The sequence below is a fragment of the Heteronotia binoei genome, chromosome 18, assembly GCF_032191835.1.
Source record: "Heteronotia binoei isolate CCM8104 ecotype False Entrance Well chromosome 18, APGP_CSIRO_Hbin_v1, whole genome shotgun sequence".
NCBI lineage: Eukaryota > Metazoa > Chordata > Lepidosauria > Squamata > Gekkonidae > Heteronotia > Heteronotia binoei.
In genome coordinates this window covers 27,789,389-27,805,288 of record NC_083240.1, presented here as the reverse complement: position 1 = coordinate 27,805,288, position 15,900 = coordinate 27,789,389, and the positions used below count along the sequence as shown (strand labels likewise).

General features: G+C 40.5%; 1 protein-coding gene across 1 annotated transcript in view; it reads left to right on the top strand.

Annotated features, from left to right (window-relative positions):
* Positions 1-13,127, top strand: part of YWHAG (tyrosine 3-monooxygenase/tryptophan 5-monooxygenase activation protein gamma) — a 39,669-nt gene extending 26,542 nt beyond the window's left edge. The window contains exon 2 of the mRNA XM_060259725.1: positions 9,696-13,127. Coding sequence (XP_060115708.1) covers positions 9,696-10,352 — 657 coding nt within the window. The 3' untranslated portion in view covers positions 10,353-13,127. The remainder of the gene's footprint in view (positions 1-9,695) is intronic.
* Positions 13,128-15,900: the final 2,773 nt, after the last annotated feature.

Below are 15,900 nucleotides of genomic sequence, written 5' to 3'. Positions count from 1 at the left end.
CCACCCTGCAAGAAATGATTGTGTGTGGACTGAAATACATGGAATATCAAACCTAAACTTAAATGCTTTTAACATAAAATTTATAACTTGGTTAACCTGGTTGGCATATAAAATTGTATTCTTTTACATTTATCCCAAGCGTAAAAAGTATAAATGCCTTAGTTTTCTATAAGCAGTCATGTAAGTATACCCTGTGCATGAGGGCCGCCAACAGTTGTGCTCTATGCTACCTTAGCACAGGTATCTCACCATTTGAGAGGTAGGGAATAATAATAGTAATACAAGTGCTTTGTCCAGGGTCCAGAGTACTTAAGAATCAGGGAACAGCTGTGGGAAGGTCATCCCATGGGCGAGAGGACATGGGCAAGAATGCCTTATCTTTTGCATGCAGTTGAGATAGAGCAGACACTGCCAACTAGATTCTTTTTTTTATTCTTACTTTTTGTACCATCTGAGTTATTCCTCCAAAGTTATTTCTCCAAAGCTTTGGATCCAGCCAGCATTTTTATGGTCTCTGCAGTTCCCCTTAATGCTGTAGCCATCATCCCAAAGGACTTTTATATGTGGTCTTGTAATTCTCAGCATAACTTTTTCAGAAGGTGTAAGGTCTTTACAGATAAAAGGAAGTACTTCTTCATCCAAAGGGTGATTAACATAGAATTCACTGCCACAGGAGGTGGTGGCAGTTACAAGCATAGACAGCTTCAAGAGGGGATTGGATAAACATATAGAGCAGAGGTCTATCTGTGGCTGTTAGCCACAGTGTATTGATGGAACTCTCTGGGGCAGTGATGCTCTGTATTCTTGGTGCTTGGGGGGGCAACAGTGGGAAAGCTTCTAGTGTCCTGGCCCCACTGATGGATCTCCTGATAGCGGCTGGGTTTTTTTGGTTATTGTGTGACACAGAATGTTGGACTAGATGGGCCATTGGCCTGATCCAACATGGCTTCTCTTATGTTCTTATGTCCCCCTCCCCACTTTTTTCACTAATTGAAAAGGCATATATGCTCTGAAATTGTAAAGTTGAGATTATAATGGGCACCTTAGTGAATTGTATATCTATAGTAAAATCAATAGTAGTATGGGAAGCACCTTTTTTTAGTTCTGGCAATATGAGAAGTATCTTTATAGTTCCTGCTCAACTTCGGAATTGTCGGGCTGAGCTGAACTAAGTTCATAACTCAGAACGCTTGCTTTTGGCCTATTATCGCTGAATTTGGCCCAACATCGTGGAATTTAATAGTACCAACACTAGCACCAAAATTGTTTTAGATCATTTTAGATTGTTTTGTCATAAAACGATTTTATTATTCAGCAACACTAATCAGTTACTATCCAAAAATAAACATCAAAATATTGCATCATATTTCCCTTCTCCCTCCCCCCTTTCTGTGACTTCCCCGGTGCATTCTACTTAAAATATAAAAAGAAATAAAAGGTAATATTAACCTTTTAAGAATCTACTTAAAAAAAAGAACTTGTAACTATAATAAAATACAAATAAGAGCAAAATTACTTACTACTATTACTATCTGTATTGATTAGTAGTCCATTATAATACTATTATACTTAATTCTTAAAATTGCCTATCTTAAATATAATCCATTAATCCCAGTCCTTATAAATGAAAACATTATATATTTCCATAATTCCATTTTTAACTATAGTCCTTATTGAAATAATTTGATAGCATGCTTTAAAAAAACCCATTATTATAAATCACCAAGTGTCCTTTCACCTTCCACTGTTTTTCAACATATTTTTGAAATTTCTCCCATTCCTTATTGAACTTTTCTATGTCAAGTTCTTTTAATATTCTCGTAAGCTTGTCCATTTTGCTCCAATACATAGTTGTCATAATCCTGATCATTTTAGATTGTTTCAACTTGTTTTAAATTGTTTGATCAGCAATGATTATTAATTTTAATTGTTTACTATTATTTATTGTCTGGATTTGACTGTTGTTAGCCGTCCTGAGCCTGCTTCGGCGAGGAGGGCGGGATATAAATACGAGAAATAAATAAAATGAAATTATCCGGAAGATGATGCTCTCCCATTTAGCAGTCAGACCATAAAGGTTCTGTCCTAGCTTTGTTGGTTGACAGAATTACTTGAAGATAAAACCTCTTCACATGCAGCATCTGGGAAGAAAAAAACTTTGTTACTACCATTGAGGGGGTAGTGTTAGAGGGAGAAGTAGGTATATATTATGTTTTATTTCATGGGCTCACTGTGAATAAAAGAGCATGGTCCTGTAATTGTTTGTCAGCAACTCTTAACTACTAACTAGTGCTTATGAATTTGCCTGGTCCTAGTAGTTATTGAGTTGTGCTGTAGGATACAACTGAGTGGCTTTTTAACACTCATCTACACATTCTTGCTTCTAGCCCTGTTCATATGTTACAGTAAACACAGAGACATCTGTTTATAAGGAAGAGCCAGCTTGTGGTCAGTTTATAGTTGAAACAGGGGACCAACACTTGGATAAATGTACAGTTTTGATTACATGTTCACTGTTCATCTGTACGTGCATCAAATACAACATGAGAATTACTGAACACACATGTAAAAACATACACCGATTGTACTTGTGTTCCTTGTACCTTGGGAGTAGCTTCTGTCTCTTCCAGCCTCTTTTTTTAGATACAGTCAAGGGAACTGCTTCTGTCATGGAATAGTTTCCCCAAAGCAGCAACTTCCACTTTACTTGTTCTTACAGCTAAAGCAGCCAGACATGCCTCCCTGGCCCAATAAACAAATTGCTCATGGTGACAGGCTGCCAATTTGTCATTGCTGTCTTCCCGCACCTATTCAGTTTCTTGCTTCTGAAAAGCAGAGACAAAAGAGAACATCTGAGTAGAAGGAAAAAGGAACACTGACTGTTGCCTGAAAAAGAACTTCATATACAGATAAGGGGTACAGAAGAAGATCTGTGCTGTAGAATGAAATGAATACCAAAAAAGGGATCTGGGGTTGCTGTGGGCCAGGGAATCCTAAAAACGGAGTGTAAGAGCTGGTTCTCATATGTTGGGAAATTGACAGCAAATATTCAGCTGCAGGCACTAGTAACGGTTGATAAACCTGTTGTAGCTGAATAGAAATACCATGCCACTAACTTTTGTGTGGTATGTGTGGGGTTAATGGCTTGTTTCTCTGAAGGCAAGCATAGATAGCAAGTAAGACTACTAATTTGAAGAAACTTTCCAGAACAAAGTGCAGATTAGCTTTTGGGGATGGGATGTAAAGTAAATATCTCTGTGTAGTTTACTGTTCCTGTTTAAAGGGAGATCAAAAAGTGCTGAATTGGGACTGATCCAAGAGATTGGATGCCACCCCATACCCCATCATAAATGTAGACTTGGGCTTCTTTACTCCACTTGTAAGTGTCTCAGCAGAACCCACCCTTTAGGGATGTTGATTTTTTAAAAAAATCATAGTTAATACAATACAAAATCTAAATACTTAGTTGGCGCTTTATTGTTTTCATAAACATTTACATACTAAAAAAACTCCCATTAAAACGTTGGTGGGTTCTTACATTGTATCGTAATCTTCTACACGTTTAGTCATTCTTTGTCACATTTTATTTTACACTGTTTTGCATTTGGTAATGGTTTTGAATGCCATGTATATGAGGAAATGAGGTCTGACTCATGAAAATTATACCATAATAGTTTTTTTTTAGTCTTCAAGGTAACACAAGAATTCTCTTTTACACAGCTTATATGGCGAGAGCATTAGCTCTCTAGAGACTGCTTGAAGCAGGAGTGGATTTGCTATCAGTAAGAATACCAGGTTTCAATTGTACTACAAAACTACTGGTAATTTTGTCTAGTGTGCTTGGGGAATGTTGGTTACAAGCTAGCATTTTAATAGTTCCTGAAATTAAAGCAGAAATCTTTTGGTGTGAGGCAGGTAAGAGTATCTCTGCACAAGAGTTTTAGCACCTGGTACCCTTGTTGATCTAGTGATTAAGCTGCAAAGACATAGTGCTAGCCTTGTTCATTTCTTGCCCTTTGCTAAAAGTTTGTTTATGGCTTAGTTCTTAACTCCCAATTGAAGACTATCTACCTGTGGTTTCATATTACCATTTTAGAAGAAAAGCAACATAGTTTTCACCTGCCTGTGAGTTTTATATATAAACACGTCAGTAGGATTTCTCCAGTCATACAGCTATTGATATAAAGCATTACACCAAATTTCTATAGTTTTTTGGAATTGCATGTCTGTTCATCTTCATTCAGCTGTTTTTAAAACTCCTATAATATATTCTTTCATCAGCCCATGACTATCTGTGCCAGAATCAGAATCAGACCAATCCTGCCTGACTGTCTTAGGGTATATTGACATGAACTGCACCTGATGCTTTGTACGGTATAATTGGGCACTTCCATGATCTAGCCACAGTGATTCATGCAACAGTCATCTCCAGATTAGACTATTGTAACTTTCTCAATGTGGGGCTTCCCTTGACCCTGCTCTGGAAACTCCAGTGGGTGCAGAACGCAGCAGCCCAGTTGTTGGCATCAGGGCCTAAATGGGCACGGATGCATCTGGTGCTGCGCGAACTGCACTGGCTACCTCTCGAGTACCAGATCCGGTTCAAGGTGTTGGTCCTTACCTTTATGGCCAGGGGCTTGCATATCTTTGGGACCGCCTCTCCCCATATGAACCCGCCCCCCCTCCCCCCCGGGCTCTGAGCTGCTCATCATCTCCTTATAGTCCCTGGTTCTAAGGACACCCGGCTGGCTTCAACGAGGGCCAAGGCCTTTTCGGTCTGGGCCCCTACCCGCTGGCGATCAGGACCCTGTGGGACTTATCAATTTTCGCAGGGCCTGTAAGACAGAGCTCTTTTGCCAGGCTTTTAATTAATCCAGCAGGTGTCCTTGAAAGTCATCACTTCCCCCAGCATTTCACCATTATGGTGTTATGCTATGCTATTAGCCATCAGCCGCATGCTGTTTACCGTCTATGTCTGTAAGATTGTTTACTGTGCTGTTCCTGTTTTGTAATGTCTGTTTTTATGATATTATTTTAACTCTGTGCTGTTTTATTGTAAGCCGCCCTGAGCTCGCTTGCGGGATAGGGCGGGATAAAAATCTAAAAATTAAATTCTGTTCTAGCCCAAGGCAGGACAAAATCAAGCTTGCCTTTGCAGGTGCTCTCTCAGCTGGCAGGCATTGTTGTACTGTTTTAATGTCGCCTTTCTTGTAATTCCTAGATTTTTTATGCTTAAGAGAAAATACCAGAATGAACTTAAAGTTGCATTGAATGGATGTTGCATTACGCATAAAAGTACCTGCAATCAAAACTTGCCACTTGTTCAGAACAGACTGAAGTTGGGCGGGTGTCTAATGGCTGGCTTGATTACTTGTCTAAATGAAACTCCTCTTTGCTATTTAATAGTTGTTCAGAGCCACCTGTGCTAGGATGCAAATTACTGCTGCCAGGACTTTTCCCCCAAGACAATGTCCAGGAGGAACTTATTTGTATATTAGGCCACACCCCCTGATATCACCATCCTTTCACGCAGTGCTTTTTTGTAGAAAAAGTCCAGCAGGAACTCATTTGCATATTAGACCACACACCCTGGTGTCATGCCAGCTGGAACTGCGTTCCTGTGTGTTCCTGCTCAAAAAAAGCCCTGACTGTTGCTTTGTAAGCTACCTTGGGCATCGTGGCTGGTTCAGAAAAGGCTTTGGTGAAAACTTTGCAATGGCAGTATATCTTGGTAGTATGTTGGAGAATTGGTTGGGACAAAGAATTGACACTAGAATTAGAGAAAAACATTTGAATACCCCTTACACTTATTTGTGTGAATGTTTGTCCTTTTGAAACCATCAAAATCCCCTCTTTGGATGGAATCATGAGTAGGACTTTGAGTATCTTCTGATTGAGGGAGGGGGGTAATGTTATCCTCTGATAAAAGTTAAAAGTGTTATTATCTTCAACATGATTATTCAAAGTGCTCTGTTAACTGGCATTGCCTGTAGGGCACATTCCTCTCTTTTATTTCCCCATAACCCTGCATCTTTGGACATGTGTCTGCCCTACTCCCTCGTGATGCCTCCAGTCATTGCTCGGCTTCTAATAGCCAGCCTTGTCAGCTGATAGCATCTTTGGCTGCTATTTTTCCCTTCAGTCTGACTTGAGTTGAGAGCCAGCTGTGCTGGAGGGCTCCCGAGTAGCTGGCCTGCTTGTCTGCCTGCTGTATTGGACTGTTCCATGGCTTTTGGGGGGGGGGGTAAGGATCCCACAAAACATGGGGGATGTTATTTTGGTATTCCTGGTAGGGTTCGGTCATCAGAGTCTTCTGGATGCATGTGAGAGCAATGAATTGATGTTATCTGGCACATTTGATTAACTGAGCAACCCCCATTCCCTGTAAGTGCCAGATGATAAAGCTTTTACTGTACTGTTTTTTGTACATTTTCCCCTCCCTGGTAGTCAAAATAAGTACGTGTGGAGCCTTTTTTCCATTGAATTGCTGGGCAGATTCTCATGTTTGGGTGCTGCTGTCCTTAATTTCCATGATACTGTGAGTGAAACACTGGATGAAATATGGTACTGCTAGCGAAGATACCAATAAAAACAAGCAAGTATTTTGGGAGGAAGCCTTTGATAGAATGGAACAATGAGTGTGGGCCTCTTGCCAGCTGTACCATGAAAATATTGGGCAGCAGATCTGAGAATTTCTGGTTCCTGCACCCTAATATGAAGCAGAATTTTTTTTCAGTGGAAATTTGTCATTTTAAAAAATTGTCTCATAAAATTAACAATGAATGGATGTTAATACAATATTAAGTAAACTGGGTAGTTTCAGAGTTCTAATGTGTTTCAGATTATTACCTTTAGGGATTTTATTAGAGAACATGTATTTTTTGTTTTTTATAAAGAGGAGGTGGTGGAGGAGGGGGGAAAATCTCCAAACAAATTGATTAATCTAAATTTAAAACAAGTTATAATCACATCTGATTGACTGGGTTAGTCAAGTCAAGGCCAAAGCTAAAATTCTTGTCTCATCTCTTCCATCATGTGAGAAATTGTAATCACCAGTTTGACCCAGAACTAGCAAATGATGCTGTGGAGACTGACAGCTTTCAGTGCCTTAGCATTAGTTCTTAAATTAAAACAATGCATTCTGAATTTTTACAAAACATTATTTGACACACACACCCCAAAAAAATTCCTCATCAAGCTTTGAATAGGATTTTTAAAAATTAGGCTTTAGAGTCTCCATGCAGGTTCCTAGCTAATATATGCTTCTATAAATCACATAGGTGTATCAGTAGCTTGAGGAGAAAATACTGTGATTGAGCTTTAAAAAGTTGTCATACCTGCTTGCTCTTTTAAACTGCAAACATGTTTTAAATTGTAAAGAATGACAATAAAAAGTTAGGCAGAAGGGCCCGTTCTGGTTCAAGTACTGGATGAGGAGGTAAACATCTGAAGTTTTCAGGGCCTGTCATGGGTGGTCATCTGTCTGCATGCCTGAGCAAGAAAAGCACACATCAGAATTACTAGCTTACACTTAAGACCTGTTTCTGGAATGCTGTCTTTCTCTTTGTTAAATATTAGGGAATGTTGAATTTTTTATAAGTATCTCAAATGATTTTTCAGAAGGAAAAGTAAAGATTAGTGCATACCCTTAGTGCACTCACACACTTTTCCTTTCCTGGCTTCTAAACTGTATAAAACCAGTTCTTCCAATATACAATAATGTCCCCTTGAACTATGGCTAAGACTGTCTAATTAAAATAAGCTCAAAGTGCCCGAAGTAGCTTTTTGAAGCACTCTTGAACATGTAATTGTTTCATTGCCCCAAATAGTGAGATGCTTACTAGAGGGGTGCAGTGACCTTTTTGAACATGTCTATCTTATCCTTTAGATCCCATCTTTATGTTCTTTGCTGGAGGCAAAAGCATGCTTGCATCTGCTGATGTCGGTCTCTGATTAGCAATAGATGGGAAGTACAAGCAACCTTGACTCCTGGTGCCCAAGTCAGCTTTGATCTCCACACAACCATGAGCTGCTTCCATGAGCAATCTAGAATATTCACTGGATGGTGGTGGCTACCTTAGTTGTGCAGAGAGCTCATGCCTTGTGAATTAGTAAGGCTCTGCAATGATATAAAGTAGGCTTTTTAATTGATTTAGTGAAGTATGACTTAGATGGCTACTCTTGCCTTGAATAGCTGCCTTCAATTGTGGGGACAGTGTGTATTCTAGCAGTAATGCCATAGATTAGCTAGTGCTGCAGGCAGGTCTTATTCTGGGCACCTGTTTATGAAACTCATGCTGTCAATGCTAAATTCAGTATAACAGTGACCTGTTGTGCATGCTGGTTATTGGTCCTGCAAGTTTTTTGGCTGTACTGCTAAGTAACACAGGCTCTATCTAGTACAGAGGGGGAGGTGTTGAGAAGCTTAAATGCCACACTCTTAAGTTGCTATTTGTGGCTGTGGGTTGTAACTTGAAAGTCAGGTATAAACCTGTTAAAACCAAAGATAACTTGGTGGGGTTCAATAAAAAATGGCTTTCTGTTTCCATTGCCTGTGAGAATTCCCTCACTTAGCTTACCTCTGCTACATTTATATCCCTTATTTATGCTATTAAAGAGCTCATTTCCTGCATCCTTGCTTTTAGCTTGCCTTCCTTTTGCTCTCCATTTTTGTTTTTTTAATATTTACTACTGGGTTCTGATTTTTATTTTGGGGTTGAATTTTTCTCTATTATTATTTATTACTTTAACTTTCTATCCCACCCTCTCTGCAAGCAGACTCAGGGCGGCTAACAACATTCTATCCTTCAAGAATCCCTCCTTAAAACACCAGTGTTATGTGTCTGTACTTTTATTCATCTGACGAAGAGAATGTTTCTCAGAAGCTTATGCTGCAATAAAATTTGTTAGTCTTAAAGGTGCTGCTGGACTTTTTACTGTTTTGCAGCAACAGACTTAACACGGCAGACTCCTGGATGTACTTTCATTCAGATTTTTATACCTATTTTTTATGCCTCTGGTCAACATGTTTTGTTGGCGCTTAGTTGCTAATTGTTGTTTCTAGGAGCTAGTGAAACTAGTCTGTTTAACATTCACTGCCTAGTGGTGATGGGAAGTAGTCTTTTGTAATGTATCCTTTCTACCCCATAACACTGATGTCAGATTCTTGCAGAAAATTTATTTTCATCTCTCTGTGTTGTCCTACGCTTTTCGTGCATACAGTGGAGGATACTGGAAGCTTTTGCTACTGACCCGGGCAATTAAGGCTATGACCCCTGCTGAAGATCTGGGAACCAAATCTGGATTCCCTTTCACACTTCAGTGTGACAGCCCTTAGTGTTGGAGTTTCCCTTATTACTTATTGTGAGCCTTTGGAAAATAAGTCTACAGATGCAAAGTAAAACATCAATTCCTGTCAAGGATGTAAACAGTCACAATAACTGTTCCTGCTTTTAAAATGATCTTTTGATTTTTTGTCTGAATATTTTGCAGTTTATGCAGCTGAATACCCAACATATTGCTCCTTTGAAAAGCATTTGATATTCTGTTGACAGATATTAATGGTCTGGAAATGTTTAAGTATCAGTCTAGGATTTTAAAGGCAATAGAAGTGGTGTAGGTTTGGAAGGAGCAAGCCTTCAAGTGAAGAGCCAGGTCTCTGATTATTCCTGTTGTTTGTCCTTTTTGTAATACAGGTGACAGAGCTGAACGAGCCACTGTCTAATGAAGAGAGGAACCTGTTGTCAGTAGCCTACAAGAACGTAGTTGGAGCAAGGCGTTCTTCTTGGCGAGTTATAAGCAGCATTGAGCAGAAGACTTCTGCTGATGGCAACGAGAAAAAGATAGAGATGGTCCGTGCTTACCGTGAGAAGATTGAGAAGGAATTGGAAGCTGTGTGCCAGGATGTTCTGAGCCTCTTAGACAACTACCTGATCAAGAACTGCAGCGAGACCCAGTATGAGAGCAAAGTCTTCTACCTGAAGATGAAAGGGGACTATTACCGCTACCTGGCTGAAGTTGCCACTGGGGAGAAAAGGGCAACTGTTGTGGAATCCTCCGAGAAGGCATATAGTGAAGCTCATGAGATTAGCAAGGAACACATGCAGCCAACTCACCCCATCCGGCTTGGCTTGGCGCTTAACTACTCCGTTTTCTACTATGAGATCCAGAATGCCCCCGAGCAGGCATGCCACCTGGCCAAGACAGCGTTTGACGATGCCATTGCTGAGCTAGACACCCTCAACGAGGACTCCTACAAAGACTCAACGCTCATCATGCAGCTCCTCCGTGATAACCTAACACTCTGGACAAGCGACCAGCAAGATGACGATGGTGGTGAAGGCAACAACTAGACCCCTCTGATGGACTGGCAGCCGCACGCCGATGCTACTACTGCAGTCTTTATTTTTTTTCCCACAAGTGGGGGGGAGGGTGTCAGGGGAGGGGGAGGGGAAAGGAGGGGTGACCTTCCAGGGAGGCTCCCCCATAACCTGTCTTTGATTGCCTCGTTGACACTTTTGCCAAAACACCACTAGTGGAAAGTCAGGCTGGCTGTGCTGGTAGGGAGTGGAATGGAATGGCAGCCTCACAATGGCATATGGACTGTTCTGTAGACTTAATTCAAGGGGGAGCTGTCTTTAAGTTATCTTAATTGCTAGAAATACACAAAGTTGATAATGACTAACTTGAATGGAATGGCCCTTGTTTTCTGTTTTTTTTTTTTTTTGGTTGAAAAGCAGTTCTGTGGTTCCAGTAAGGGTTCATCCATCTTTTCAGTTGAAATGCCATATGCTTCTGTTAAGTACAGTTATGTATCTCCCTCTTCTTACCGCCTGCCCCAGACGTTGGGGAACCTCTTTATCATAGCATAATTTTAAAAGACACCCCCCCCCGGCTCGAATTATAGGCCTTTGGGCTTTCTTGTCAAGATGCTTAAAATAGTTTGCAGTATTAACACTAAATTATGGTTTACAGTATTTCTATATGACAGCCATATTTGACATCGAGCCATTGAGTATAAACTTTCTCTTGTCTGTTTTACTAGCTTGCCACCCTCCTCCAGTCCAGTCTGTGTAATTATCTTACCCACCCTATTTGGTTTCCCAGGTACAAGAATCTGCCTGAGAAACATCCATGTTGTTCCAATTCGTTGCCATTTTAATGGGTGCTTGGCAAGCGGCTATATAAAGTACCAAGAGTCCACTGCATAGAGGGTTCAGAATTTTAATTAGAGTGGGTAAGACGTTAAAATACAATGCCACTTAACTTATGCTGATTCAGGTCTGTGTGTTCCATATTTTGTGTGGTATTCTCAATTTCATCCCAGTTTATTTATTGGTTTCTAAATGAAGGTGTCCTGCCCCTGTCTCAGGGATCACGCTACCATTTTGCTCATAACCTGACTTTCTCCCATTGTGCTATGAGGTTTGTCAGCAGATCTTTGAAGCCCCCCGCCCCAGGCTCCTTTTGTCTTTGCCAGAGCTAGAGCTCTGTTCTGTGCTAAAGACTGCAGTAAGAGTGGAACATTCTGTTGAAGAAATCCATAAAAGTGAGAGTTTGTTGCCAATGGTTGGCTTGTGTGTGTGTTTCTTTTTAAACCAAAATCTTAGGCACTGTGGAACTTGTCCTATAAAAAAGGATTTGTTCATTTGTAAGTCTCAGTTGCCTAGAAGAAAATAATATAGCTGATCAGGTAATGCTTTTGCCCCCTATTTGACTACTTTTTAAAAAAGAAAGCAAAATCATGACCAATGGAAATCCATTGCTGTTTTCCTTCTTGAATTTGAAGAATTATATTTGACCATGTTCCTTTTGTTTATCCAAAGCACCGCAGAACGAAACTCTTGCACTCACAACTACCGTTGCACAAACATTTGTGGTCCCTTGTGGAAACAGAGCGTCTTGTTTCACATGGTGGTCCAGTTAGCATGGCAAAGTTTGGATGTGGTGAGCCTGAACGACAGGATACATTTTCTTAGCGGTTTGCAGTCCGAAAGTCAAAGTTTAAAATGGGTTGACATTGCAAATGCTAGCAAAGTCCCATGAATACATCCAGTGCAGATACATTTTTAACTCCTTGTACTTTGTTGCAGTATGACAGTTTGCACTCAGTGACTTTCCATTCTTGGCCACCTGAATAATGTGCAGCGCCAACAGCCTGGCTTTTGCATCCTGTTGGATTTAAGAGGAGGGAAGAGAGGCTTGCAACTTAGGTAACTGAAGAAAAGGGGAAAGTCCTGGGCTGGAAAGGATGCTTAGGCTCCTCTTTAATTTGCAGTCATGTCAAGTGAGCCGTGCGTGTTCCTGGCTTTTTATCATTTGGAAACAATTTACTGGAATTACAAAACCTTTCTTGATTTCAGCTTTTTAGCTCTGGCTGCTTTAGGAAAACTTTATGCAGGGGAAAAGATTGCACAAGAGGGCTACATATGGAGTGGGCGGGTGGGGGGGTTGGGGGACTTGTGAGCAGCTTGAATGGTTTCTTTCATTTTTTAAAAAGAAATGCACTTGCCTATGATAACTGTCTCTCCAGTGAAATGAATAACTGCTCCATTACTCTATTGATACAATATTGTGCATGCTGGTGTTGTATTTCTATAAAGTAGCTTGAAATTTATTAACTTATACTGTAGATGTTATGTATTCCTATGACAATAGTCTTCAACAATTTTTTAAAAATTTTTTAATTTATTTTTTTTTCCTTTTTGGGGAGTAAAGTTTGCTCCACCAAATAGTGATCGTAGCAAAACTGATCTGTTATGGATGTTGCTATAGTGACATGCAATTATATATGATTTTGTTTTTTTAAAAAAAGGAAAGCAAAAGAAGACACCAGTGTTAGCTTAATCTTAATGTCTGGTGTTCGTCATGGTGAAATTATAACTATTACAGTGTAGGAGAAAAATGACTCTGTTCTTTGAATGAGCCTTTGTTTGTGCTTTTCTGTCATGTTATGCAGTGAACTCTTTTTAAGGTCTAATCAGTGATTATTTTTCCAACTCCGTGTTTCTGTAAGGAATTATTTCACACACGGACCATTCTTAGCAGTTTTCCTCAGTGATGGAATATCATGAATGTGAGTCATTATGTAGCCGTCGTACATTGAGCAAATAAACTTACAGATCTGATGTCAGTGCTACTTCACTATGGTCTTGTGTTGGAGTCTGCTTTCTTCTTGCTAGACATAAGCTGAGTGTCTGGGAGGGTGCCTGACAGCCACTGCAGCTTCAGAGTGCAGAATATGCCCTACGTGCTTTATTCAAATTTTTCTGCACAGTCTTAAAAATGGGTTCTAGACGCTGGAGAGGAGTAAGAGGCAGATAGATGCCCATTATTATTTCAGGAGCAGTTTGGTTGCAGTAAAAGGGTGCTTTTCATCAAGATGTGGTGATTGAGTTCAAGTTGGCAGAAAGAGCATCATGATGACTGTCTAACTTTTCCTTTACCTAAATAATCCCAAAAGTCCATGGTCCCCCACCCTCCAGTTATCCCAAGGAAAAGATCTTGACTTAGGCTCAGATACAGTTATACATGTTAATCATGGGATTTGATCTCATAGTGCAACCTCCATCTGTGTAAGAGCCATCCCAAAGAAAACATGACATATAACTTTAAAATTGGCTTACACAACCACAATGTAGCTGCAGTGCCCAGTTGAGAATAACGAGCAATAAACATGAATATGTGGATGGGCCTTGGACATAATTGCTGCTTAGCTTCTGCAATCCTAAATTTCTTGGAGGCCAGCTAAGCCCCTGAACATTGCTGAAATTGGTTTTCCTTTTTGGGCTGGTGTTTGCGTATGGCCTTGCTTTAATATACCACATCATTTAACATGCCACCTAAGTAGGCTGGTGGTTTCGATCTCAGATACAGAAGTCAGAGAAGGTCTTGTAGGTGGGGCAAACATACACCGTATTACACATTTCGTGAACCATCTGGCAAGCGTCATGGTGCCCGTGGGTATTATGTTGGGGATTACTGCTTTAGAGGTTCTGCAGATCGCAATATGTGGAGGCTTCTGTTGATACCGATAGGTGTCTTCAACCTTTACATCTCTGTTCTTACTAGAATCTTGCTGATTTAGTGAGACCTGTTACATTTACAAAGCAAAACAGTGCATGCTTGGGATCCCCTGAACAAGTTAAGGCATAACTAGTTCAAGCTCACTGGTTCTGTGTGTCTGCTTTTATGAACGCAAGTGCCTTGTAGGAACAGATGAAGGTTGACTTGTTCAGCATTCTATGTAAGGATGCCAACAACTGGCAGCAGTTAGCCAGAAATTGATCCCAGTGCCTGTCAGAATATGGAAACTAGAATAAATTACTTCAGAATATCAGATCATAGGATAGCTCCACCATTACTCAGTAGACAGATGTATAATTCTTATAAACTAACTTGAGCTGGAAATCTCTATTGTGCCATCTTGCAGCCTTTGTTCTTCCTGCACCAGTAAGAACCCTTTGTACTGTTGTGACCTAGCATGATTGATTTTGTGAGGGTGGCTTCATATTGGGAAGACCAACTTTCAATGAGAGTTGCAGTGTGTGTGTGTGTGTGTGTGTGTGTGAGAGAGAGAGAGAAATGGGGTTGGTTCTTGACCTAAGTGCCAGTGAATTTGATGGCGTAGGAGGTGGTGACAAGGATAGAACTTGTAACCCTGGCTGTTTCAGTAACAAAACCAGTATAGCTTGAACATCCCTTACATAGAAATCATTGGAGTTGCATGGTGTTCTGTATTTTTGAAAATTGCTATGCAGCCACTCCAGTGACCACAGACAGGCTTCCTGACAGCGGATCAGCTGGGGAGAAATATATTAGACTTGTGCTGCAGTGAGATGCTTTTTGTATCAAGTATTGTATTCCACCCTATCCCCTTCACTGTTTTCACCAGTACCTCTTGTCTGCAACCACATAATGGGAACTCTTTGACCAGCATAGCTTCTGTAGCTACTTGTAATGAATGATAATGGTTTTCCTTCAATTAGGAGTAGCACCATCATTCAGCTTTGAGATTCTACATTTAAGGTAGCATATTGCAGTTTTTTCCAACACTCCAGTCACTGGAATTTAATTCTGCTGCACTTTGTTCTTGTACAACCAGCTGATTTCACACAGCATGGTTACTAATAAGTAATAATATTAGAAGAAGAAGATATTGGATTTATATCCCACCCTCCACTCCGAAGAGACTCAGAGCGGCTCATAATCTCCTTTACCTTCCTTCCCCACAACAGACACCCTGTGAGGTGGGTGGGGCTGGAGAGGGCTCTCACAGCAGCTGCCCTTTCAAGGACAACCTCTGCCAGAGCTATGGCTGACCCAAGGCCATGCTAGTAGGTGCCAAGTGGAGGAGTGGGGAATCAAACCTGGTTCTCCCAGATAAGAGTTCGCACACTTAACCACTACACCAAACTGGCTATGATGGGTCACATAAAAGGTCTGTATAGACCATAACATCTACTGCGTAGTCCTGTGTGAGCTCAAGAGCCATGGTAATGGCCATACCTCCAACTCTTTCCTCAATTTGGAAAGCAGATCCATGAATGTAATTTTCTTCTGAGAACTGATTTACATGTTTGGGGAGGATTCTGCCACTGAATAATGCAGGCTTAGGATTGTTTGTTAGATCTTCTTTTAGAAAGCAAGCTAGCAGGTTAACATGGAGTGTTCTAGTGTAATGATCCCCTGGTATGCGGGGTCCTTGTGTGCGGTGATCTAAAAGGGTATGTGTGTTCAGATGCTGTTTCCAGACAATTTATTATTATTACTACCTTGAATTTTTATCCCGCCCTCTCTGCAAGCGGACTCAGGGCGGCTGACTATTAGTTCAACTAACTTCAAACAATAAATACAATTAAAACATTTTAAGACATTTTATGGTGCTGTTCAGCAACAACC